General features: G+C 38.7%; 1 protein-coding gene across 1 annotated transcript in view; it reads right to left on the minus strand.

Annotated features, from left to right (window-relative positions):
* Positions 1-27,473, minus strand: part of PLXDC2 (plexin domain containing 2) — a 396,924-nt gene that overhangs the window by 222,111 nt on the left and 147,340 nt on the right. Inside the window, exon 2 of the mRNA XM_081132248.1 lies at positions 15,617-15,828. Coding sequence (XP_080988374.1) covers positions 15,617-15,828 — 212 coding nt within the window. The remainder of the gene's footprint in view (positions 1-15,616; positions 15,829-27,473) is intronic.

A 27,473-nucleotide genomic window follows, 5' to 3' on the forward strand; every position in this document is an offset into this window, starting at 1 on the left:
AAGAAGTCTGGAATACATGTCCAAGAATCAGATTGCATTTGATTGAATTCATCTTTATACACATAATGCTGCCTCTGGGGTACACAGGAAGGCAACAGTGAGGTGCCTCCCAGGACCTGGGAACTGGATAGCTTAGTAAATTTCTATCAAGTAAGATGATTAGTCATCTGTTTAGTACATTCCAACAATAGCATCTGGTAGCCCATTGGGTAGATGGGCCTGTGGACATATTTTATTTTGCCATCACTGTGTTGGTCCACATGCAATTAAGGAAAAACAAATGAATAAAGAGCCAACACTTAAGTGTATATCTCTTGAGAAACTAGGTTTGGTACTCTATGCCCATGATCCCCCATGGCCCCAGTCTGCTGAAGCTGGGCAGCAGCTATCTCATGGGGCTTGGCGTTCTCCTCTGTCTGCCACAGTCCCCTGCCCCGTGATTTTCTTATATCCTGGAAGAAATTCCCTAGCAATAAATCATGTCACAGGTGTTTCTGTCTTTAACACCCGACTGTTACCAGCATGACCCTAAAAGCTCAATCCCCCCTCAAAAAAAACCCACCCTGAGTATCAATCCAATGATTGTCTTTAAATCTGAGACTGAAGAGCTTCAAAACATGTAAAACCCAAACAAGGCAATTTTAGTGAAATCTCAGGAAAACAAATTTGGAATGTGCTAGTAATTTAGAGAGTGGAAACCTAATCTACTATATGGAATTCTCTGAAATGAAAGGGAGTAATCAATCAGAAACAGTGGTTAACATAGCCGTTTTAAAAAATGGAATTCAATTACTTCATGTTAGAAGTAGACAGATATATAATCCATCAAAAAAATGGGAAGAGAAATTCCAGATTGATGATATCCAGGGGAACTTGGAACCAGGTCTCACCTGATTCCCAATGGGAGCTTAAGACTTGGGTTACTCTATTAAAGGGAGCCTGGGGCAGTGGATAATTCACTAAGGAGTAAGTGGGTGCAAAAGCCTGGAAGGCCCCAGTGTCTTCCTGAGCCTCATTCCCTGGTTTTCTACCTAAATGCCCAATGGCCCTGCCTATCTAAAAGTATTATGATGCCTGCTGTCAACTGACAGAGCCCAGTTAGCACTCAGGGCAGGTAGTTTAAGATTCACAGCAGTGGCTTCAGGCTTTCTGTCATCACTGGCATGAACAGAAATGATGAAGGTGCTTCTCTGTTCTCCATCTCTGTCTCCAGGCATGTGTGCTTTTGCAGCATTTCGGCCTGTGGTTGCCTGAAATGGGAAGCAGACAGAAAAGCAGCAAAGTGGATAGAAACAGGCACAGTAGAAGCAAAATGACCGGAGCAAGAGCAGAAGATGCAGCAGCTTGCTGAAGCCAGGGGATACTTGTCTTGCAAGTGCACCCTCACCTTTGCAAACTGCTGGCGGCTTCACTTTGCTCTGCCCCAGAAACGCTGCAAGGAGTGACAGTGCTGATGCGGCTGCTGCCTCTTACTACTATTTTGTATGTGGACAGACTCGAATCTGTAATTCTTCAAAAATACAGTTTAGGCCTGGACGAGCGTGGCTCAGCGGTTGAGCGTCGACCTGGGATCCAGGCGATCGGGGTTCGATTCCCGGTCGGGGCACATGCCCGGGTTGCGGGCTCGATCAATGACTCTCTCATCATTGATGTTTCTATCTCTCTCTCTCTCCTTCTCCCTTCCTCTCTCTGAAATCAATAAAGATATAAATAAAATTAAAAAATACAGTTTAGGGGGGTGGGGGGAAAATGTGTGCAGGTAGCATGAGCTTCGATCAGCACAAGTAGATGGGGGACTCCAGGGCGCACAGCGTGGTTTCCAGACAGGCACAGAGGTGGACCACTGTTCCTGTGCCCGAGATAAAGGTGTCCACACCACGGCACTGTAGGAACACTCTCAGCACCTCTGCAATCAGCTCACTCTCTCTCATCCTTCATCTCGTCTTTTGCAGAAGAAAATGGTACTCAGATCATGTGAGGATGGAAACAAACTTACTGCTGTACAGAGAATCCCAGCGGACACCCTCTCGCATAACCCCCTTCACTACTCATTTTAATGTGGAAATGGCCAACACAAATATCAGGCTTTCGTTGGTAATCTAATTCTTGTCACATTCTATTTTACTTACAGTCCAATCACAAGTAGGTCTTGGTTTTCTTGGTCAAAAAGGAAATAAAGTCTCTCTATTCTTTCTGGGGTTTATGTCAAACCATCAGTAAAATACTATCCTCCCTGCGTCCAATAATATTTGCTTCAAATCAATGGATGTTTTATGAATATCAACAAAATATCTGACCTTGTTTCATCCCTCTGGGAAGTTGTGATCAGAGTTAGATTTCCCTACATTGGGTCTTCTGAAATAGTCTGATCATTTCATAGCTCTGTGGTTTGGAGCAACATCCACAGAGTTTTATTGCCAAACCATGTTTTAAATAGAGAGGCCCTCTCACTTATTCTAGGAGAGAGTCTACTTTATACCTTTCCCTTGGGGTTGCAGTAATGGGGACATGCAGAATGGTTTAGGAGTACACACATTGTTAGTAATATGTGAGTTTCTAGTCAAGAGAAATACTCGGTTGAGAGGAGAAATTTGCCATGAAGAAAAAAGAGGGACCACAGTGAGCAAGCCTCACAGGGGTGTGTGCGCACGTGTGGAAAGGGGCACATGAAGGAAGAGGGAACTGGAGAACCTCATTGGAGCTGCCCCACTGGCATGAGTCCACCGTCGTATCTCCTTTCCAGTTTTCATAATTTCTGATTTCCATTATTTAAAATGTCCAGCCCAGCTGAGCATGGCTCAGCAGTTGAGCATCGACCTAGGATCCAGGAGATCGGGGTTCAATTCCCAATCAGGGCACACGCCCAGGTTGTGGGCTTGATCCCCAGCCGAAGTCATTGATCGGCATGAGGCAGCTGATCAATGACACTCTCATCATGGATGTTTCTATCTCTCTCTCTCTCCCTTCCTCTCTCTGAAATCAATAAAGATATATTTAAAAAATAATAAAATAAAATGTCCATTATGCTGTGATTCCTTTGTGTCTCTTCATCTTCCAGAGCCATAATCTGAAGAATGTAATTAAAGCTTAAGGCACTCACTGAAGTAAAAGGGAGTGTTAGTCAGTGCTCCATGTAGCTGTATACTTTTAATTGCTGTCCTCATGAAAAACAACAACATAAAACATGCTGGTTGTATTGCTCAGGGAGAGAAGAGCCCTAATTCAAGTGTAAACTAGATGTCTGGTAGAAGGGGCTCTCCAAGCCTCCATTTATTTTCCCCCCCCAGAGGCAATTCTTATTTATCATGATCAGGAATGATGCACACAGGTGTGTGCGTGCACATACATACATGCAAAACACAGATACACACACCAACACACATTTACAAGTCACTAAAATTCTATTTCCAGGCTTTAAAAAAACACATCCAACATCAACAAAAAACCCCTCTAGTATTTAGCAACTCTGCCTACACATAAGGATTTTTAGAACCACTACCTGCAATGCCAAGCTCTTCGGTTTTAATTTTGCTTCTGCAGCCCAGAGGAAAACAATGGTGGCCCTTGAGCAGGAAGATCACTGGTAGAAAGCACTGCTAGTGCCAGAGTAGAGAGGAACAAAGATAATTAATGTTGGTCCCAGATTCTGCTTCCAGGCTGACTCACTCCTTGCTTTGTTTCAGGCACTGTTGCAAAGCGAGAAATCATTTCCTCTTCCTAGATTCTTTATTACTAACAGTGAAGAAGTCAGTAGAAAATCAGGAAGAACAGTCCCATAGTCATTTAGCATTTACTGTCATTTGCATTCACAAGTGATCAGCAACTAAAAAAATATATACATATGTATATAGTTTCCTTTGAAAATGTTTAAAAATTTTCCTAAGTAGATAAAAATGCAGAAGTTTTGGGTTTTTTTGGTCCTTTTATGCAAACGACTTTATATACAGAACATATCACATTCTCTTTTTAACAACAAAGTAAGAAATACAGATTTACGAAGCAAAAAATTTTTTAAATCCTTGAAGTGGCAGCTATGATTGTTCAGCAACAAAACTGCCTAAACAAAGCATGTCAAATACATTTTAAATCTGCTCAGACCTTAGCAAAGCTAGTCAATGAGGGAAAATAATGTTTTGACCAGCATGGCAAAAGTGATTTTGGTTTCCACTTAAGATCTTTGTGGACCAATAAGTAACTGAACTGTAGCTGCTAGCCAATGTCTTCTGCTGTGAACAGATTCACATAGGAGACGAGATGTCAGCAGGAGGGAAAAAGGGAGACTTTTGAATGTACTGATTATTTTATTTGTTTAGGTTTATGACAAAAATTATTACATACAAAGAGCTATCTAAAATGTTAGTTTACCTTTAAAAGATAATTTTACTATCACTGGGTCCAATTGGTAATAAGAGAAAAACTTCTAATGGATACTTATTATTTTGATCTAGCACATTTTTATATTTATTCAAAAAGCTATCTTCTTACTCTCTGAATTACATTATTACCATTTGAATATGACACTCTTCTTTTCTGGTAAAAACTAACCCCACTGACTTGTAAAAATAATAAAGCAATATCTGATTATTCAAGGAATAGAGAAAGATGAAAAGTAATTCTTTGTTCAATTGGTATTTAGGCAAGAGAAAGTGACTGTTTATGCCCGGTCATTAAGATAACAGATCCTTCCATATTACTATTTACAGTGGACAGATGAACTGTTTTACGTTCCTTTCGAAGATTTCTTAGTGTTGCTTGCAAACATTTTCAAAACATGAAATTTTAAATGATCTTTTACTTTACACTAGTCTTAAATGACAAAATAATATAAAGTGTTGCACTCAAATATGAACACTGTCCAAAGCATTGTAACCTAAGAAAACTGGATTATAACCCAGAATTTTCTTAGAGAAAGAAGTCTGAGAATTAGAAATCATTAAACTCATCTTTGAAAATTATAAAATTTTCCAGACTAGAATTTATGAAACCCTAATGTTTAGGAAGCATTATTTTTTGTTAGAAATCCTATCATAAGACGAAATAATTTTAGTTTTAGAAGTACCTAAAAGACTTTCTTAATAAAAGGTGCTGTAGCTAAATGAAAATTCTAATTCAAACAGATAGAAATCTGATTTGCAAGCTTTTCTTCTGAATTCCTTTGGCCCCAAGTGGGATCAACGTTGTGAATGCAAAATAATATGAATAGATACATGATTGTTTGAGAGGTATTGTCTACAAGATGAATGTTAGCGTGTTCTGTAGTTTTGTTCTTTAAGCTACAGTAGTGTAAATATATGAAGCTTACAAAAGAGCTAGAAATTACTTCTAAAAGAAATAATATTAGCAGTGTTTAATTCATTCACTCAATTCAGTGCCATGGATTCCAAACTATTATTTCAATATTTTGGAATCATAGCTCAGGCTTGAAATGCTATATAGAAAATAGTTCAAAACAACTGTTCTCAAGGGTTGTAAAGTTTAATTCTTCTCTTGATTCTAGACGGACTCAGATATCTGTGCATTGCTGGGTCATGAACAAAATCGTTTGCTTTTAGGGATACACACACAAAAAGAAAATCAAGGCAGTTTCTTTTCATTCTGAATGTTAGCACCCATTCTTCCATTCTTAAAAGGACCTTCGGACATTTGAAGCCTTTCTTAATAGTGCAAAACATATTAGAAATTTGTTTATGACAAATGTAAAAGCAAAGACTATGAATGCACATGTGCATGCTTTGTTTTAAAGAGGCCCTTATCTACCTTAAAATTGCTTCGGAAAAACAAGGTGCAGCAGAAGTTGCCTGCACACTCAGCAAAGTATATTACTATATATCATTACTTAAAACAGAAATACAAATTTTCATATATTAAGTTTAAATAATTAGAAAATTTAAAATGTCTTGTTTGTAGCTGCCCACTTTTGTGTACACCTAATAGTCTTTCCATCTAAGTCATAGCATTTGGCAAAGACACTTGAGATGCCTTTGACAAAGGTCCATAGAAGATTCTGAGTATCACATAAAATTGCAGAACATCATTGATTATCACAGGCCTATATTCCTTATTTTTTCCTTTTTTATGTATGTTTTTATTGATTTTTAGAGAGAGGAAAGGGAGATATAGAAACATTGATGAGAAACATTGATTAGCTGCGTCCTGCATGCCCCCTACTGGGGATCAAGCCCGCAAGCTGGGCATGTGACATCTTGGTACATGGGACAACGCTCAACCACTGAGCCACACTGTCCGGGCTTCCTTATTTTTTTTCAGTGAATTGGTGCTAAATTGTAGAGTGCTCATTAATTTGTTAGATAAAATAAGGCAAAGATTTGGTGTGATTTAGGGTACCAAATTGGTATTAGTATTTCTAAAAATTACGTAAGCTCATGTCATAGGGGCTGGCAGACTCATGATACTATGATATTACAGATCTTCACCGGAGTAAGTAGTAGCCTTAATATTCCTCCAGATGTAGTAATAAAAAACATACTATTAGCATGCCTGCTTCCACTCAGGCCTATTTAGTCTTTGAGCAACATTACCCCATTTCTAATTCTTTAAAAAAAAAAGCCGCAGAAAAAAAACTAGTCTTTAAAACATAATGCATTAATATGGATTGGGACTGTCTAGTGAATGACCCCAGAAGCTCTCTCTTTGCAACCCAGAAACCATACAGTTGAGAAGATAGTGAAGGGAAGGGAAGTTCGCCACCCCAAAATATTCCTTTTGGGATAGTGTTATTTTAATCTGGTTATTTTCAAGAAACAAAAGACTCAAAGACAACCTCTGTCCTTCCTTCCTCTTAACTGCCTAAAAGGAATTTAGATAGAACACCTGCTCCAGAAAGGAAGATTTCATCACAGATAACTATAGTTTAATATAAGCTAAGTGTGATAGGGAGGAACCTAGCAAGGTCCCTTTGATCAAAGTCTTCTCTGTGTCCTATTGTTTAAGATGGTCCAGCAAACACTTTTTTTACCAAACATTTGTGTTTTCATCTCCATGTGAATTGTCTTCCTGTTCCTTTGAGGTCCCAAACCACTATCCACTCCTTCTCCTTAGCTCAAGATGGCATATAAACCTTTAACTGCCCAATCTGTCCTGGGTCTCACATTCTCATGACACCCCTGTACATAAGAATAAATTTGACCAATTATTTCTGTTAATCTGTTTCATGTTATTATTAGTCAAGCCAGAAGAACTTTTAAACACAAGAAGAAAATTATATTTCTGCCCCCATAATAGGTTATGTTCTATGGGCTGATCTTGAACTCAACATTGCATGGGACCTGGTAACCCCAACCCAGGTACTGGTAGATGACATTTTCCAGTGCTTCTGAAACTGCTGGCAGGTAAGCCTGGACTGCTTGGAGCTTCATCCTTGAGCATTTAATTCTCCTGCACCATGCCCTGCTCATGCTTGTCCAATAAAGAGGAAAAGCAAATGGGACACCTCCCTCCCTGCAGTAATATCCCACTGTGGGCCACCTCTCCACGGCTACCAGGAGAACAGGGGACTAAGCATCTGCTGGATTTTCTACTCCTGAGTTCCAGCCCTCACTTAATGGTCACTTGCTCTCCACCCTGAACCCTTTGCTCAGTGTATAAAGGCTGTACACATCTGGATTATCAAATCAATTAATCTGTTTTTGTTCAGCATGAGTTTTTAAAACCGATTAAAGATTTAGACCTATGACACTGGTCTGTACTATAATTCTTTATTTTATTTATTATTTATTTATTTATTATTTTAAATATCTCTTTATTGATTTCAGAGAGAGGAAAGGAGAGGGAGAGAGAAATAGAAACATCAATAATGAGAGAGTCATTGATCGAGCCCGCAACCGGGCATGTGCCCTGACCGGGAATCGAACCCCGATCGCCTGGATCCTAGGTTGATGCTCAACTGCTGAGCCACGCCCGGCCGGGCTGTACTATAATTCTTTAAAAAAGTATGTTTTTATTGATTTCAGAGAGAGGAAAGGAGAGAGAGAGGGATAGAAACATCAATGATGACAGAGAGACATTGATGGGCTGCCTCCTGCACGCCCCCTACTGGGGATCGAGTCCACAACCCGGGCATGTGCCTTGATCAGGAATTGAACTGTGACCTCCTGGTTCATAGGTCGATGCTCAACCGCTAAGCCACACCAGCTGAGCATGCACTATAATTTTTTTATTGAAAATAATTTTCATAAAAGTGTATTTTAAATGTCCTGTTGAAAGTTAGTCTGGGCAAAGAAGAAAAATGAGATTGCAAGATGACAGAACAGAAATTTGAAGGATTAATAGTTAGCTGGTGTTTCCTACATTAGAAGTTCCCTATCACTGTCACTGTTAATGCAAGAGAGGCAGGGATAGTGGGGTTCTCATGAATGGCTAAGAAACTGAGGTAGGAAAAACTCAGTGCAAATATTCTCATAATTAATCTCAGGGTCCTGGTGGGGGAGGTTAAATATAATATTTCTCTTTGTACATGGAGAATTCAATTATATTATTCACTCTGAGACATAATTCTTGTTCTGCAAATAAATTATAGGACTAACACACTTAATAATTTTACACCCTGTATACATCATTTTGAAAACTATTTCCATGCCGTAACTATATGTTAACTTAATTAGCTCACAGGGAAGCATCATAGAGATAATGCAGTTATTCTCTATGTAACTCTGAAGGACAGTTATGAATCTTCTTCCATTTTTGTTTCAATAAAGACCTGACATGTCAAGCTAAGAATAATCTATAACCGGGCAAGATATATGATATTCTATTTTAATCCTCATTATCTTTTTAGAGGGTGAGCAATAATTGCACATCAGTTCTGTCCCCTTGACTATTTTCAGTGCATTTTCTTCTTTGAAAACTAAAAGTCCTCATCAATATTCTATAAGAAAATGAATGGGATTAAGTCAGAAGTTTAAAATTACTTGAGTTTGCCAATTACCAAAACAGAAGACATTAAAATAGATTTTTTTGTCAGTTCACATACAAGCTCTGGCAATGCAGAGTTGAAGACATAAGGCCAGTTCCCAACCCACATGAAATGGGGACTGTCAAAATTGTGGCCGGTAACCCAGCAGGAGAAGGCAATAACAAGGATCTGTAATTAACTCTCAGAGTCCAACAAGCACCAGAAGGTTGGGCAAGACTTTGGTCATGGCAATTAATATAAGTTAATAATTAGAAATCTAAATCTTTCTCAAATTCCTATGCTCATCCACTGCCTTTTCCCTAACTACTATCTCATGTCACTCCACAACAACTCTCATCTAAAGTTAACTCACCTTTTCACCCCTAGAAGTGGGCTGTCTGATCCAATCCCCTCTCAGCCCCCCATAGTGATATTTTAGGAGCATCAATGCGATCTTACCTGCTCCTATTTAAATTCTTTTAGTGGCTTCCAAGCACCTTCCTGTTGAATCCAAATCACCTTAACATAGTGTTATGAACTGAATGCTTGTGTCCCCCCAAATTCCTGCGTTGAAACCCTAACCACTAATAGGAGCATATTAGTTGAACCTGTGGGAGGTGATTAGATCATGAAGGTGGAGCCCTCATAAATGGGATTAGTGACCTTATGAAAGAGACCCAGAGAACTTTCTAGCCCTTTCAGCCATGTGAGGGCACAGGAAGCAGGCTCTCACCAGACACCAGATCACCCAGCACCCTCATCTTGGATTTCTCAGCCTGCAGAACTGTGAGAAATAAGTGTCTGCTGTCTAAGCCACCTCGTGTATGGCATTTTTGTTATAACAGCCAGAAGGGACTAAGACACATAGTATAAAAGGCAGTGTAATGTCTCTTCTGTGTGTACTTGCTGTCTAGAAATACCTGACACGAGGCTACCTTCCAACTATTTCTTCATGACTTGGTTCACATGCCCTCGTGTGCTTTCTTTCTCATCTTTTGTGGAAACCAATGAGACACCAACACACATTTGGGAAATTTCAATTCACTCTTGAGTAAAATAAGTGTGCTTTTTCAGAACTAATCTTAGAATTCCCTTTGCACAGCTTTCGGGTTCTGCAACCACATACTAAAGCCTCTGTGAGTTTAACGTCCCCTAAAATGGAAATGTTTCATTAAAAAATCTACTTTTCACATTCATAATATAGTAACAGAGCTGTTCAGTATCAGGTAGTACTTTTTTCCTTTAAAAAAATGTCACAAATGTGCATGATCACACTCTTCCCATGTGTATTTTCTTCTATGAGACCACTAAGCAGAAGAGTGGCCTACAAACAATCAGCACAGCAGTATTCCGCAAGCTTCATTAGTCTCTTTCTGTAAAATGGGATGATGTGCTTTATTACTGCCTTACAATTTTATTCATTATTGTTGCTGTTAGATCTCTGAGACGCAAAAGCAGTAGGATTTTCATAATCTGAGGATATTCTGATGTATTCTCTATACTGCAAAGTCATACCAGGGACATTCTGCCCACATGGGACATTACTGAATTTGACTTTTCTTTATAAAATAATCATCAAAGCAACCACAAACTTTTTTAGATTAAACATTTGACAGTGACTTCTTTCCTTTCAAATACATTACCTAGTTAGGAAGTGCAATAAAATATTAGAACACACACAATAACTATGTGTGCAGCCATTTGCAATTGCTAACCTTTTAGAGGAACATATTATGCAAGTTATAAAAATAAGATGCAGACACACGGACAATGAAGACCACAACAGGAGATCAAAGGGAGCTTTTCCCTATGCATTTAAGAGAAAAATGGTTGCTCTCTAGTTTTTAGCTACATTTATCACACATATTTGGTGATCACTCTCAATTGCACTTTCCTCAGATAAGAGAAACATAGATGATACAAGAATTGCTGGATATGCCGGAAATTTCCTATTTGGTACCAGAATGAGAAATCCAACAGGCATGTTGCTGGTAAGCAACTCAACTTAATCTAAGGTTTTTCAGAACATTTATATCCCCAAAACCACTAGCTAAATCTACTTGGTGCTCTAACTCCTTGTAACTCAAAGTGTGGCCTAGACGCATCTGCATCACCTGAGGGGACTGGCCAAGCTCACAATTTCTGAGTCAGTTTGGATCTTAAAGCTACATTTATATGATCCATAAGCCCTATTGGTAAATCTTCCTTCTTCAAGTCATCCAGGTGCTCTTCAATCAAGGGGGAAAATCATACTTGATAGTCCTTTTCAGAAACACTTTCATCGTCCCAAGAGAGGAAATATTAAACTCCATTACCATGGTTACCAACACCATTACAAAGAAATAAGTAATAAAACTGAGCTTTATAAAAATCAGTAATTCTCACCAAACACTGACCGCTCAGGCTCGCTCGGTTCTATTATGGCATCTCTGATGCTATGAGTTCTCTGTGCCAGAAAATGGAAGGGCAGCCAGCAGCTAGGTGACAATACGTGCACTGGTCACCCATGCGTGTGTCCCTGGGGTCATGGGGCTCACTGAAGGCTCCTCAAGTGAGGCCAAGTTGTGAATGGAATTCTACTTTACCTAAAAGTCCTGGAAGCCCTTATATTCCCAAAGTAATAGGAAAAAGTAGCACAGGAGTGATTGCTTTGCGACACCTCACTCTTAATGCCTACAAATCAGAAGATGGCACTGTTCTCCTTACTTGGCTAAGTAGTTACATGTCTACATGACCAGAGAAAATATAAGAGGAAAGACTCACATAAATCAACATTCAGACCAACAGTGCCATTTGCTTACTGTTGAGACCCTGCTTGCTCAACAGGAAGCACAACTAATTTCAAAACGTCTTTATATCTTCATGGGAAAAATATTAAAAAAAGAAAACAAAGGCAACAATGACAAACTTCAACTGGAAGAATTCTTTAGCTGGAATACCAGCTTCTACAATCACTCCATTATCTTTTCTCTTGCAGAGCCAGAAAAAATACTGTCACCAATTTAAGAGAATAACAGTCCTTGTTTCATAATGAATTTGTGCCAAAATAGGAAATATGCTATTGTCTTTTGTTTTTGTTTAGTAGGATATAAAGTCTAGACATGGCAGAAGTGAGGACATGCACAGGAATACCTTCTGGGTGGTTTTAGTCTCACTGGGATACAAACTATTTTAAGAACTACTACTACAGCCAGAGCTCTCAGGCAAAATAATTCTGATTCCTGGCATCGACTGTGGAAGCATGTAAAGCAAAAAGCACAGATAGTCTTTCATGCTCGTTGCTTGTAATTAGCAATATAAAGCAAAGTGCTTATTCCTAAAAGACAAGAAAGATGTCGTCCCAGTGCCTAGCACAGAGTAGTCACTCTATAACCATTTGGTTCCTTTCTTTTTTATTTCTGTTTACCTCAATCCAACAAAAGTATTTCCCTCAAAAACAGATGCACCAGTGTTCAAATATACTATTTCAAGGGCCAGGATAAATAAACTTCGCAGAAAAGTTTCAGATGTAGTTTTTTGTTTCCAGAGTTAGTGATGGTGCCAAGAAATGACTATGGGACTTTAGATCCCCAATAATCTTCATCAATCCCCCAAACACCATCAAAATAAACTCAAAATAAAGGCAGTCCTCTTGCTGTGCACATCTGGCTTCAGTCCAGTCAGACTGAAACCCCAGAGCTATTTTCATATTGATATCTGGGTGCTGCCACTGTCCAAAATCCTTACATAATCAAAGTGCCATTTACTTTTCCTTCTATATCAGAGGAAGCCAAGTCAAGAAGAAAAGCTAAAAACCCTAGGGGCTGGGCAGGCCTGAGCTTGAATACCAGCTTCTTTACTCATTTACTCATTAAAAATACTAAACCTTGGCCTGGCCGAGCACGGCTCAGCGGTTGAGCATCCACCTAGGATCCAGGAGATCGCAGTTCGATTCCCGATTGCCTGGGTTGTGGGCTCATCGACCCCTAGTAGGGGGAATGCAGGGGGCAGCTGACCAATGTTTCTCTCTTACATCAATGTTTCTCTCTCTTTCTCCCTCTCCCTTCCTCTCTCTAAAATCAATAAAAACATTAAAAACAGCAACAACTAAACCTAAATCCGAAATTGCCCTCATGTAAAAGTCACTGAGATTACTCAGTGAACCCGGGGGTGCAAATCTCTCTAGGCTGATATAAAGACCAAGGAAAACCATATCCATACAACACCTGGCAGATCTGAGCACCACATGAGTACCCAGCAAAGAGCTTCTTGCACCATTTTCTTTTTAACGATTCAAAATCACTGATTTTATGTGGTCTCCCTCTGTTAAGGAAGAAAAAGAAAAAATTGGCTGAATAAGAAAATCACAGCTATAATAACGACTGGGATTGTGTTTTGAGGAGTGTTAATACATTCATGAGCAAAGGGACTTTCTGTTTTACAGTGATTAGGGAAATTCAGCATCCGGCATGGAGATCACAGAGTTCTAGGAATCTGTGCCCCCCTTTCAATCTCAGTGGGTACAGCTCTGTGCAGAGAGTAAACACCTCTGCTTCAGTTCAGCTCTCTTTATATTGCACCCTAGCTGAAGGGCTTCTCAGGGAAGAATAATGTTGCCTACTCTGAGTTGCTATAACAACATAGTTGCCAAAATAGCGGGCACACTGCAGGAGTCAGAATAGTCTCTTAGAGATACTGTGTGCCTTCTGCTCCTGGCACATCCTCTGTTGCCTGTTAAGGGGCCTGGCTGAGGCAGCCCGGGGCCACCACAGTCACATACACATTAAGGAGATGGAGAGGGGTTTTGACAATTGCTGGGCTTCTCACATATACAGAATCCCACTGGCCTGAGCTTCAGATCTTCTGAAGAGTCTTCTCACTAATGAGGCAACAAATGGTGCTTTGATACTATTTGCAGAACTGTGTAGTATGTTTCATGAAGTTGAGTTTTTCCCTAAATAGTGAATCCTTCACAGCAATAAAAAGAATGGGGCCTGGTTCTTAAAAAGTATTAAGCTTGTCACCTGGGAGAAAGTAGAAATTAAAACTTCAGATTGAAGGAAAATATGTAAATGGATAAGGGCCATACCATGGATGACAATAGAACTCTGACCCCAACCTGTAGAGCAAGAAGTCCAGGGAGTCAGAACATAATTTTGGCAGCAACTGGCCCACAATGGGCAGGACTTGATTAATAACTGTCAGCTTCCCTGTTTTTTTGTCCCTGCGTCCAACTCAGGACCAACCACAGAGAACCACACATGCTCCTCCAACCCATCACACGAGATGCTCTGTTTTCACATAGCCCACCTTTAGCTTCTCCAGGCCAACCACCACCAATAAGACCTTTTTTTAACTGAAAACCTTTCCCACTCCCTGACTGTTTTTGAGTCTCCACCAAAGGCTAGTGATGGAGGTTGATTTCCTTGCTCTGGCAAACTGAATAAAACAGCTTCTGTTCTCATTTGGATGCTTTTTACTTATCTCTGTAAGATTTACCTGTTTGTTTCTGTTATATTTAGTGTACTAACAAGATCATATTTTATGATTTGCAATGTTAAAGACTATGAAAACTTAAGCAGTGTAATACCATCCTTGAGGCCTCTGGATAATTCTAAAATCTACCTAAAATATGCCCTCAGCAAACTTCCAGACTCACCAAACCCATCTCCAACCTCTTCCCCTTCCACTTCATGGCCCCACCCGTAACAAAGAATTACTTACAGCCTGGCCGGGTGTGGCTCAGCAGTTGAGCGTTGACCTGGGATCCAGGAGATCGAGGTTCAATTCCCAGTCAGGGCACAGGCCCAGGTTGCGGGCTCGATCCCCAGTCGGGGCCGTGCAGGAGGCAGCCGATCAATGACTCTCTCATCATTGATGTTCCTATCTCTCCCTCTCCCTCTCCCTTCCTCTCTCTGAAATCAATAAAGATATATTTTTAAAAAGTAAATTAAAAAATTAAAAAAAGAATTACAGTCAGAGAGTGAGCAGCCATCCCAGTTTGCCCAGAGCTGCCCCATTTTTAGCAGTCAGAATCCTACACGCCAGGAAACCCCCAGTCCTAAGCAATCCAGGACAGTTGGTAACCCAGGTGCCATGCTGTTCTACGACTCAGTCACTGCAGATGTCATTCACTCTGCAGGCTTTTTCTCTCTTACCACTGATATGTTACCAACCTGGCTCCTCTCGTTCTGCCAAGACCCTGCCTAAATGCCCACTCCTGGAATCAACCTCTTTGACCACAGCCCGCCTCCCTAATCCCAAGCAGACAATCACTCCCCCCTCCACACCTGCCATGTTACCTACCGCCTGTATGTATTTTTGTATATACACACAGCATAGGAGGACTTGAATGGCGTGTAGACCCTCTTACACAGCAAATTCCCTGCAGGCAGGCCCTGTATTGTCTTTGTCTTTGTGTCCCTTCCATGTCTTCACCACACCAAGCCTCATGTTTGTCTGTTTCATGAGTAAGTGAATTTGTGGGTGATTAAATGGTTTAGCTATTTATTTATTTAATATAATTATAAGTACTTATTATTGAATTTCTGAATATTAATAAATTATTTATTAATGAATTAAATTGATCCTTACCAAACAAAAAGTCTGAAAGTTCTAGACTGAGCCGAAAGGAGAGGATATATATGGGGTGGGGAGGGGTGGGGGGGATTGGGTGCCTTACAAGAAATATATTCATTCATCCATTCAATTTTCCAGATGATTTACCTCAATCTGGGTGGTGTTGTCCTGCCCATCGTCCAGCAGCAGGTCTGTGAAGCCTCGGGGCTCTGGGGAGTCCTGGCCCATGCTTGCTCGGTTAGTGTCCACAGCCTTGAGGGAATCTGTGTTCCTTTTCCACCGGTGGCTGAACGTATGTGTGTCTACTTCTATCTCCTCTTCTGTTTGTGGAAAGGCCTGAGCAACTTGATTTTGCCAATCTGTTTCAAAATAAATAAAATAATGAATTACTACTTGCTACAAATCACACACACGCTCTCAACTTGAGTAGGAAAAAAATTCTGCTAGTCATGAAAATAGAAAACGAGCTCATACCAGTGAAATCTGTTTAATTGTAGTATTTTGAGCTGGCACATCTCTGAGTAGAACGGAAGTTTAGGGCACATCCTAAGTCGTGACAATGGCTAATGTACGGACCCAGCAGAGTCTCTAAAACAGAGGTGCAGCTCTAAAGCAATGCATTTTTATTCCTTTCCCTCCCCACCTTCCACACACACTTCAAAAACATTCCCCAGTTGTTCTGAGAAAACAAGCTACAATCCAAAGGAATGAAAAGCAAGTGATTCTCAGTCCATTTGAAAATAGAAGTCAGACATTATTAATCTGTGGGCTAATATTCATTTCACATGAGTTATGCTGAACAGCAGAGAGACAACAATGAGTTTGAATGGGTTAAATAATACACAGAATGATCTTCCTGTAAATGTGCTAACCTGCCTTGTAGCTCACAAGTCAGACTTGGTTGACTGCCTAACGCATTTAATAAGCAACACTCTCACGGCGTATCACAATGCTCTTCACTTGTGCTGTTGTTACTTCAGAAACTTGCCAGTGATAGGCACTTAGAGAAATGGCTGGGAAGGCAAGGAGATCAAATCACAAAGGTATTTTAAAGCCATCTGCAGGTACTGGCCTTGCTGACCCAGTTCATCCTGCCATTAAAGGAGGGAAAATTAGATTTAATCATTACTCCTAGTCTTTCATTTCTGTAGGTCAGCAGGGGAAGGTGTACCACAAGCGTGAGAAATTCAGTTTCTGACTAAGAAGAACAGCCCTCTTCTACACAACTATCACCAACAAATATGAAATGACAGCCTTTGTAACTGGCAGGATCTGGGTTCAAAACAGCTTAAGAGAGTAGTGATTTAATCATAGCTGGGACTTTCCCCTCAATACAAGAACATCGCAAGAAACCAAAATGTATTTAATGTGGCTTATAATACATTGAATCAGCTATTCAGAACTCTAAAAAGTAAGGTAAGGCTACCACCACTCATCACAGGCAAATAGTCTAAAATATCTCCCTTTCAACTAGAAAAAGGTGATGATTCTTCTTGACAGAGCAACTATTTATTCTTTGGGTTCATCGTGAACTTAAAAGATCTCCCACTGCCTGATGCCTCAGTGGATACAGCTTAGAAACACTACCACAGTGTCAGCAATCTAGACCTTTCCATGGGTTCATAGAATGATAAGATTTAAAAGAACCACGGAGATGGAAATGGCCAAGAACTCCAGAAAAGCCATAAAAACGTAGCACTGTGTTCAGTTCATAGAATTATTGCAAGGTTGAAAAAAACTCATGTACATAAAGTGTTTATCATGGTTCCCGCCCACCCTCCATTACAGGAAATGTTTCTTTTATTTTTTTTAATCATCACCTGAGGATATGCTTTTATTGATTTTAGAGAGAGAGGAAGGGAGAGAGAGAGATACAGAAACAGATGTGAAAGAGAAACATCCATCGGTTGTCTCCAGTATGCACTCAGACCAGGGATCGAACCCGCAGCAACCTGGGTATGTGCCGTGACTGGAAATTGAATCCAAAACCCTTTGGTGCACAGGACAATGCTCCAGACAACTGAGCCACAGGGCCAGGGCAGGAAACGTTTGAACAATGCTCAGTAAATGTTTGTTGAATGAATGAATGAATGAATGGGTGAATGAATTGTTGATAGTCTCTTTGAAGCAAGAATGATAGGACCAGGCAGAATTATGTAATAAAAGAAATACTGTACAAGGATTCAGGAGACCTTGGGTAGAATTTTTATTCTAGTTTTGCTGGATATGAAGCCTAGCATAATTCACAAAACTCCCTGTGCTTCACTTACCCTATATTTTAAATGGGAATGAAAATGTCTTACCTGAAGCAGACAGCATTTCCTGAGGATGTGTAAGATCTATGATTCTAGACAAAGCTACATAGCAGTTTTATTTGCTTTATTTATATATTCTGCTTCATTACCAAAAATATATGAGGCATCTTACAATGAAAGCAAGCAATAAAAGTTTTACAATAACCAAATTAGGACCTCCTAGCACTACTTTTAGGCTAACTTTAGAGTTATGCATTTGCCTTGCACTGCGGTGGGGCAGGGGAGCTATCTGAATGTAAATAGTCATGGAGGAACAATTGAAAATCTATACAGGATCCTTGTTTGATTGTCAATCTAGATAAGAAATGTAGCAAATGTAATGCAGTTCACGGCTTAAATTGTCCTAGATATAAAAAAATGTGTTTTTTTTAAAAAAAATCACACAAAAGGAAAGGCTCGAACCAGAAAGTTTTTTCCTCTATATCGTAAATTAGGGGAAATACACTGAAATCTTCGAAGACTTAGACTTTATTAAAATCTTCAAAAAAGACTTTCAAAGCAACTCTGGGTTTCTTTTAAATTAGCATTATTGTTGGATATTAATTGATGAATATTCATTTGACTACTATCTTTTCAGATGTTTATAGCACAAGACAAAATATAGTATTTTCCATGATGCCTGTTAGGCTAATAATGTCACACTAACCCCTGAGGTCCTGGCCCAGGGCAGGGAGTGGATGAAATAACACACTGGAGGAGCACTCTGCAGAGGAATTCTATTCTCACCTTCCTTGAATCCCCCTTTCTCATTTTCTCTCTGCTTTCTTACCCAAGAGAAGAAATAAAAGGGAGCACCAAAACTTAGGAACAATAAAGTTCATATTCCCCACTGTTAAGTTAATTAAACAAGGAGGCCATTAGACTGAGGTGGTTACTAATACCTTAGCAGCCTACCTAGGACGCAAACGCGAACCTAAGCCTGTAAACACCTCAAGGTTAAGAAATCAAAACCTAAGAACAGTCACAGTCACCTCTGCTTTTCTGAGTTAAGCAAATGCTTAAGCTACAGCCAATCGAATTGTTTTCTTACTTTGCTTCTACCTCTTGTCCACAAAAGTCTCTCCCCTAGTTCCTTCTTATCCTTGGAGTGCTCCTAACCCCTCTGGCTTGGTGCTGTCCCCTTGGAACGGACTATGGCTCAGGTGAGCTTAAAATTTTTTAAATGCCAAACTTTATCTTTTAACACCATTTACGCTGGAGATTGGGATGTTTCATTAATGTGGCAAACTCCTGTTTTTGCAGTGACCATTCAAATTTATTAGCAGGATTTCTGGGGAAGGTAAATTGAACAGACAGGTAGGCCTCCCCTATGAAACAAGAACAAATGCTCACAAGGGTCAGTCTCAGGATAGCTGTAGAGTTTGGGTGTGCTGCTGTTTCATTTTTAGCGGTGATTTATATTTTTTTTCTCTTTTGCTTCACTGCCGCATCACCGATTGGTTTGTCTCCGTCGCGGATGGGCTTGCCCCTTCTAAAATCTGCCACCTTAAGCTTTGTAAATTAACCAAAGTGGATCGCTGGCTGGCTGTAATTGTATTTACAAAGAGTAAACAAAATCTAAAGAAGGACCTGAAGGTTTTCTAATGAGAAAATGTGTGAGTTTTAGGGCCTGGTCTCCGTGGATTTTCTTTTGGTTGCTACTTTAGATCTAATTCTTTCTGTCTGGCAATGTCAAGGATAAGCGAGGCCCAGTCTCCACATTCCTGTGTTCATTCCTCAGGAGCACGTGGCCCATCAAGGCTGATGTGTAAAACTGGCTTAGATTTTGATCTCATTTCAGAATCATTTTTAAAGAAGATAAAACATGTAAAAAAAAAAAAAAAGGATGTTTTACAGAAATAAAGAGTGAAGAAAGCTGGCCAAACCAGGGAGCCTCGTCACCTCCTCTGTGAATTATTCCTATACACTTCACGAGGTTTCAAACTCATACAAGTATTTTAAATCACCACCAAAGCAAATCATTTAGAAGCAAGATGAAAGGATATATGTGATATAACGTTTCCCTTCCCAGCTGCTGGGAAAACAAAAGCAACAGGAGGGATCTTTGAATCGTCTGTTTGAACAGATTGTTTGTTTTCTGTCCACTGTATGTTAATTAAACTACCAATGGAAAACCTCTGAAGATAATTTTCTCCAACATATTTTACTACAGTTGTTAATCACATAGCTCAAGGAAACGTTAAATGTATCTAATGACTCCCCTGTGGATATAAAGAGAGAAAGCTCAAAAACATATTTTTGTGTATGTAACATATAAGTTGATCTTAACATGTTCTTGAAATACTTTATTCAACTAAAATAGCTGATAAACTATTGCTGAAGAAGGTACTTCATTATATTTCAGATAGAACATCACTATGAAACACAGTAATGTCTAGCTAATGAGAATAAAAGAAGAAACTCATGTATATCGCCCTGTCATTTTTGGCAAAGCTTGCAAGTCTCTTTTGTGCCATCAAATACTATAATAAAATGAAACTAGGTAAAATAATATAAAAAAATGGGGGGAAAAAGCTGTGCTGGGCTGGATATGTTCATATGCAAGTGCTATCCAAATGATTTTATTTAAATACCTTTCATTTAATTATTATAATAGTTATGGGTTAAAACATCTTTAAACCCATTTCTTGAGTCTTGCGTATAAATCATATGCACAATATGCATGGAACCACCAAGAAGTAACTACATAAATTGGTGTGCATCTTATGTAATTAGGATCCATTGAGACTGCACCTTTTGATAAGCACTTTGGTCTGCACTTCACAAGTGAACAAAATCACCCCTTTGAATACTCTGCAGAAACATTAAGATTTTTCACTGCAAACAGATTTACTGGCTAGATTCATCTGAGAATAGATAAAATTATTTGGCTAAGGTGGACTGCCATATGGCTTTGCATCTCAATTTATTGTCAAAGTGAGGAGGAAATTTTATGCAAATGATTATATCCAATAATGAACTGACTTCGCAGTCAGTGGATTCTGAGGTTTGGCTGACAGCATTAGAGTGAGAGAGCTTCTGATGAGAAAGCATACAGAATGTTTTGTTGAGAGATATTAAAGGGCTTCAGTGGGACTTAGGCATCATAATCTTTTTAAGCTCCCCATGTAATTCTTTGTGCCTTTGCAATTGAGGACTACTGCTCCATGTTCTGGTCCCATCACATCTGTCTTAGGTCATGCCATCACCATCTTTTGCCTCCAAACTGGTCTTACCATTTTCAAACTCTTCCTGTCCAATTTTGTTTCCATCTGTTACCTGATATACTTTTCAAATCTATTCACTTCTTTCTTCTGATTAAAACCTCTAATGGCTCCTTACCACTCACAAAACTATAAACCACTTTATGCCCTCGTTTCAAACACTCTCCCTTGTCTCGGCTTCCCCACCAGGCCCTGTGCTCCCACCACATGGCATTTCTCAGTAATCTCTTTACTGCTGTAAATAGTTACTTTTGCATGGAGAAGAGCCTTTCCTCACCTCAGATTTTAGGAAATCTTGCAGTTTCTTCAAGATCCAGCTCAATAATTGTCTTGTTAAATGAATCTTCCCTTGACTCACCCAGGCAGAGCTAATAGACTTTTCTTCTATAATCCAATACCTCTTTTTTCTTCTTCAAAATATTACAGATGTCCCTTTTTCTCCCTAATGACCCAACTCATCTTGCCCTTTTTTTTTTTTTTTTAATCTTTATTAATTTCAGAGAGAGGAAGGGAGAGGGAGAGAGAGAGAGAGAAACATCAATGATGAGAGAGTCGTCATTGATCGGCTGCTTCCTGCACGCCCCCGACTGGGGATCAAGTCTGCAACCCGGGCATGTGTCCTGACCCCTGGGCATGTGCCCTGACCGGGTATCAAACTGTGATCTCCTGGATCCTAGCTCGATGCTCAACCATTGAGCCACGCCCCGTCAGACTTAGCTAACTTTTTAAACACTCTTCTGTCTACCTCACTTGAATGTGAGATTATGCAGAAAATTGTGTCTGCAAGGCCCTTGGCTGGTGGCTGAGAAATTAGACTTAGGGCGGTTTCCCACCATTCCCTAACAGGTAAGAGTGGTTCACTGTGGCTAAACCTTTTGGGCAAACGATATGGTTTACGCTGAACACCTGCCTTCCTTCTGAGAGTCTGGAATTTTGGGACACGCTAGACAGAGGCAGTTATGGGAACAGCTCCCATGAGAAACCTTGGGCACTGAGTTTCTAACGATCCTCCCCGGTTGACAGTACTATTTCACATGTGTTGTCACAGCCTGTTGCTGGAAAAATTAAACATCCTGTGTGCTCCTGCTGAAGAGGGCTTTTGGCAACTTGCCCTGGTTCTCCACAAGCGCCTTTCCCTCAGCAGATTTAGCTTTATTTTATTTTATTTTTTTCTGTAATAAATCATAGCTGTGGGCACAACTATATGCTGAGTCTTATGAGTCCTCGTAGCATATCCCGAAACCTGGCCTTGAAGATGCCTGCCTGATGCAGAGATGTTTTAAACAGGGACTCTATCTTACTTATATTTTTTGTCCCACTAGTACAAGCATCGACACTGACATATTATAATAACTATTTAAAGTTTTCTGAATACTAAAGAATGAGTGAGTGATGGGCCAGGCTGCTACTTATTTGACATAGTGTCGTAAAAGTTATGTATGCAATTTCTTCTCCAACTTCTTAAGATTTTAACCATATTTACGAATAGTCAGGTAGCAGGGTGGAAGGAGGAGAAAACTGTGGGAAAATAAATCTATAACAGCTCCTATTTATCTTATATGAGTTTGATTCCAAAATAGCCGCTGGCCAGTTGAGTGATGTTCAGCAACACTTAGGGTTGCAGTTCATCATCTCGGCCCTTTTCCGCTAATGGACTCAGTAAGAAATACAACACGTCTTTGAAGAATGCGGGCATGGCCCAGTGAAACTGAGAAGCTATGGGGGAGATGGAACAAGGACAATTTTAAGTTAAAAGTAGAAAATAAATGAGAATTACTCAAGAAGTTTAAAGCATAAAAAAAGCGCAGTGTATGAGGCAGCAAAGCATTAGAACCAGAAAGGCCTGAGACCAGGATGTAAGCGCCTGCACCCCGCCTTCTCCACGTGTCCCCTTCTCTGACTTCTGAGTCATTGTAGGGTTCTGGTCACTGTAGGGTATTTTTCTAAGGAACATTAGGCAATGTAAAAAAAGGTACAAAAAATTAAACAGAATGGGAAAATCTAATCAAATGCTCCAAAATGTGCATAGAATCAATTTACACTTCTAAAGTTTAATAATTTTTCTAATTTTACTATTACATAAAATAATAAACAGACATTTTAATTATACATATAAGAATGACAAATTATCCTATGGAAAACATGCTCAGCCCTATAAGCAATCACTAATAAAGTTTAAGGCAATTTTAAAGTACTGCTACATATTTATTAAAGTGTTAAAAATAAATAGAATAGTCCAGCCGGGCGTGGCTCAGTGGTTGAGCATCGACCTAGGATCCAGGCGATCGGGGTTCGATTCCCAATCAGAGCACATGCCCGGGTTGCGGGCTGCAGCCGATCGATGACTCTGTCATCACTGATGTTTCTATCTCTCTCCCTCCCTCTCCTTTCCTCTCTCTGAAATCAATAAAGATATAGTAAAAAATAAATAAATAAATAAATAAATAAATAAATAAATAAATAATAGAATAAAACTGTATAAGTTAATGGAAGTTTTACACATTACTTTTAATATGGGTTAATAATAATAAAAATAACTAATCTTCACTTAGGATTAATTAAATTCCAGGCACTGTTCTAAACATTTGCATACATTAGTGTATGTGGCATGTTTTATTATTAGCCCATTTTACATATGAGGACATTTATGCATATGAGAGGGTAAGTAATAGACTAGGAAAGTAACCAGAGCCTTATCCAGAGGCTTAGTCTTAACTATTATCTAATCCACCTCTGATTAATCTTTCAGGGGTACAATTTAGCAATCTGTTAAAAGCCTACTGATATGACAAAAAGAAACAATCTAAAAGAAAAAATAAATAAATTAGACAAAATTGGCTATTAAAAACAGCAAAAATATGTAAATAATCTAACATTTGAAAGCAAATAAGCAATGCAATATCCCATCAAGTTGACTGTACCAATGAAGTAAATGAAACAATGTTAATGTAAAAACATAGCAGGAAGTAATGGCACATCAATATTGATTATACTTTTATTATATCTTGAAAGGTTGTTAAGTACTTTAAAATAAATAATTAATCCCCATGTTAATTGAGAATTTTCTATTAACTGCTTAGTAGAAATTAAAATAAATTCCTTCAAGTAGATTTCACTTGATTTACTTTGATATAACTTCCTGTTTCATAATAAAAAGGACAACTGTCAAAGGACTCAAATCAGACACTGATTTTTCAGATAAAGCTGTCAGATTTGAAGAATAAACTCATTTTCACATGAGCCTTCTCTACAAATAATTAATAAACAGAGAAGATAGCATTTAATTAAATCTGAGAATCTATCTTTTAATAAGATGCCCGGGATTTTCTGTAGAAAACACTGTATGATGTACCCAGAACCTACCTGGAATTTTGAGGCACATGACTTCCTGCTATCTGTACAATGAGAGAGGGCAGCTTTACAGCCTTTACAGTCCCTCCCAGCTCTAAAAGTCTGTCATCAACTAGCTAGCTACATTATCTTAACATATTTTGGGCTATTCTGGATCACATACTACATATTCTATATTCATTTTCAAGTTTTCTTTTTATCTTGTGAAAATTCACATACTATGAGAGTTTAGAGTCTCCATAGCACAATAAAACACTAAAACTTATTTGGTAAAACACTTTAACACTTCTATTTATCATTACCCATCCTAAACTACCCTTGTTTCATGTATTGGGAATGGCTGATTTTAGAATAAGGGCTTTGCACAAAAAGGTAAGTCCCAGCCAGGGGAGATGGAAAATTCTGTAAACAAGGACCAGTCATGGCCAATAGCCTCTCTAAGGAAAATTTGATTCCTCTGAGCCAGAACAGACCAGATGGAATCGCTTGTTATAATGGTGCCCAGTGTCAAAGATGACGTCCAAATGCCTAGGGCCCAAATCACTGAGGGCCTTCAATTAAATTATGGCTGCCAGATGTCTGATCGCATTGCATATTGTCATCAGGCCATATTCAGTCTGTGGAGGCAGAATCTATAACAGCCCAATGTTGAACTCAGGCTGACTTAGCCAATGGCCACAGACGACGACTAACGCATGTATTTCCATCAGATTATGTTTTATAAATTTAAATCACATAAATCATACCATTATCGAAATAGCCCCAAATTTCTATAAGCTAAATGTCCTCTAGAGATACGTGTGGACTTGGACAAGAGGTCAATAACAACTTCAATTTCCTCATCACAAAATTATCTCTATTGTTTATTTTTTTAAAAATTATGTTTCTAAAGTTATAACTGTGTAATGTCGGGCAAGTCCTCAACCTTCTGGGACTATGTTTCTTTATTATAAGATAACTTTAGTAAATGGAAGATTTGATTCTATTCTTAGAATCAAAACCAGCAATACTTTTCTGAAATGTGACTAAGTGATTCTAAAGTTCAACCTGAACAAATTAACTGCACCTTAACTCCCCACCTCCCTACAAAGGGATGGGCAATGCCTTCCACATAATCCAACAACTAAGTAATAAATACCTGGGCTGAGGCATCTAGACCTGGGCTCAGCCCTATGGTCTGGTCTGTGACCATTATAACTGACCAAATAATATTAGTTCTTACATATTAAATATCATTCCTGAATAAAAGTGAAAAATACCACTACAAAATCTACATTTATGAACTTCCTTCTGTGTACTAGTGTTGAAAATACAAGATAAACAAAATATCGTCTTAAAATGCTCTACTTAGAGACTCAGTCATTACATAAAACACACAAGCACAATAGAAAACCATTAAAGAATGTTAAGCAGAAAAATAAAATTGTATATTCAGTTTTATATGAATTTAAAAGTTCAGTCAGAATAACATCAATAGCATGTTATATTTTATTATGTATATCTATTTAATTTTTGACCTACGAAATGTCAGTCACATATAGTATAATATATACAACTATATACCCCAATAAATATACCAATAAATTTAATTAGTCCTCAATTTCAAAAAATGACAAATGCCATAGAAAACTCACAGCAAATGCCATAAATAATTCAAAGAAAATGTAAATACTAATAAATATATAAAATGTTTAACATTATAAGAAGTCAAAGAAATCAAATACAATTATTTTCTCTACTAGATTCACAGAAATTTATAGTAAAATTGTACTTGTCAGTATTTGATAGGATTTTTTCTGAAGCAAGTATTGTATTATCTAATATTGGTAGTGGGATCATAATTTTAGTCAAAATTTTCTATGGAAAATTTTACAATCTGTACTAAAGTCTTCTAGGATTTCATACTGTGGAAATATTCTTAAATGTGTAAAAAGACTTATGGAAAAGTATAAAAAACGTATATAGTTTTTGAATTGAGTAAAAATATATATGCATATACATTTTGTATATAGGCATATACACATACACATATAGGACTACATACAAAAAAAAGACAGAAAGAAATACAGTATAGTATTAACAGTACTTTTCTCTGCATTATGCAAGATGGCAGCAGCTGGGTTTTGGTTTGCTCTTTTGGCATAACTTTATTTTATACATTTTCTATAATGTGCTGCTTCTATAGTGAGAGAAAAATAGTCCTAAATCTCTACTTTTTGATGGTCAAGCTCAAATATTTCGACTTGGTGAGCCTTCATGATCACCAAGATACATTTTCCTAGGCAGAGGTGTGTTTTTTTCTTTCATTCTTGTAAAATACGTTTTTATTGATATTTTTTAGAGAGAGAGGAAGAGAGAGGGAGAGAAAAAAACATAGATGAGCGAGCAACATTGATTGGCTGCTTCCTGCACGACCCCCTACTAGGACCTGAGCCTGCAACCTGGGCATCTGACCAGGAATCAAACCAGTGACCTCTGGAGAGGCTCAACCAACTGAGCCACACCAGCCAGGGTTAGGCAGAGTTTTTTTATGTGATCTCATAGAACTTTACTCAAACCTATTGCTCTACTGCTGTGTAATTATTGGTTAAATGCCATTCTTCTACAAACTACCATGAGCTTGGCCAGGAGAGGTGTCATTTATCCATCTTTGTGCTGCTTTTGGTTATTCTAATAAAAGTTCACCAAAACTGCGCAGGCTGTCCAGTCTTGTCTGCTTCCCTGGGATATGTCATGACATAGCTGGGACAGTGACCTGGCATTTTCCATCATGGCATCTCTTAAGACAATTTTATTTCTCTCCTCTTAATTCTTAGACTTGAATACTTAGATATGTTGGGTTATTTCTTCACAAAATTTAGAAGCAAGCCTGCCAATTTTTGTGCAATGTCCTATACTTTTCTCACCTCTTTTTTTAAATATGAGTTCCATGAAATATAAGTTAAGTGTTAAAATATGATTACTTTAAAGTCCTTTAAAATGTTCATCGAGATTACCATAGTAAGAGAAAGTAATTCTCCCAAAGTTATTCTATTTCTCATATTTGATTCAAATATTTAATGAAACATATATTCAAACAACCTCAGAACCACAAAGCAATAGGCAAAACTCCTTAGTTTTAATATTTCCCAAAAA

The sequence above is a fragment of the Miniopterus schreibersii genome (assembly GCF_964146895.1).
Source record: "Miniopterus schreibersii genome assembly, chromosome: 1".
NCBI classification, from domain to species: domain Eukaryota; kingdom Metazoa; phylum Chordata; class Mammalia; order Chiroptera; family Miniopteridae; genus Miniopterus; species Miniopterus schreibersii.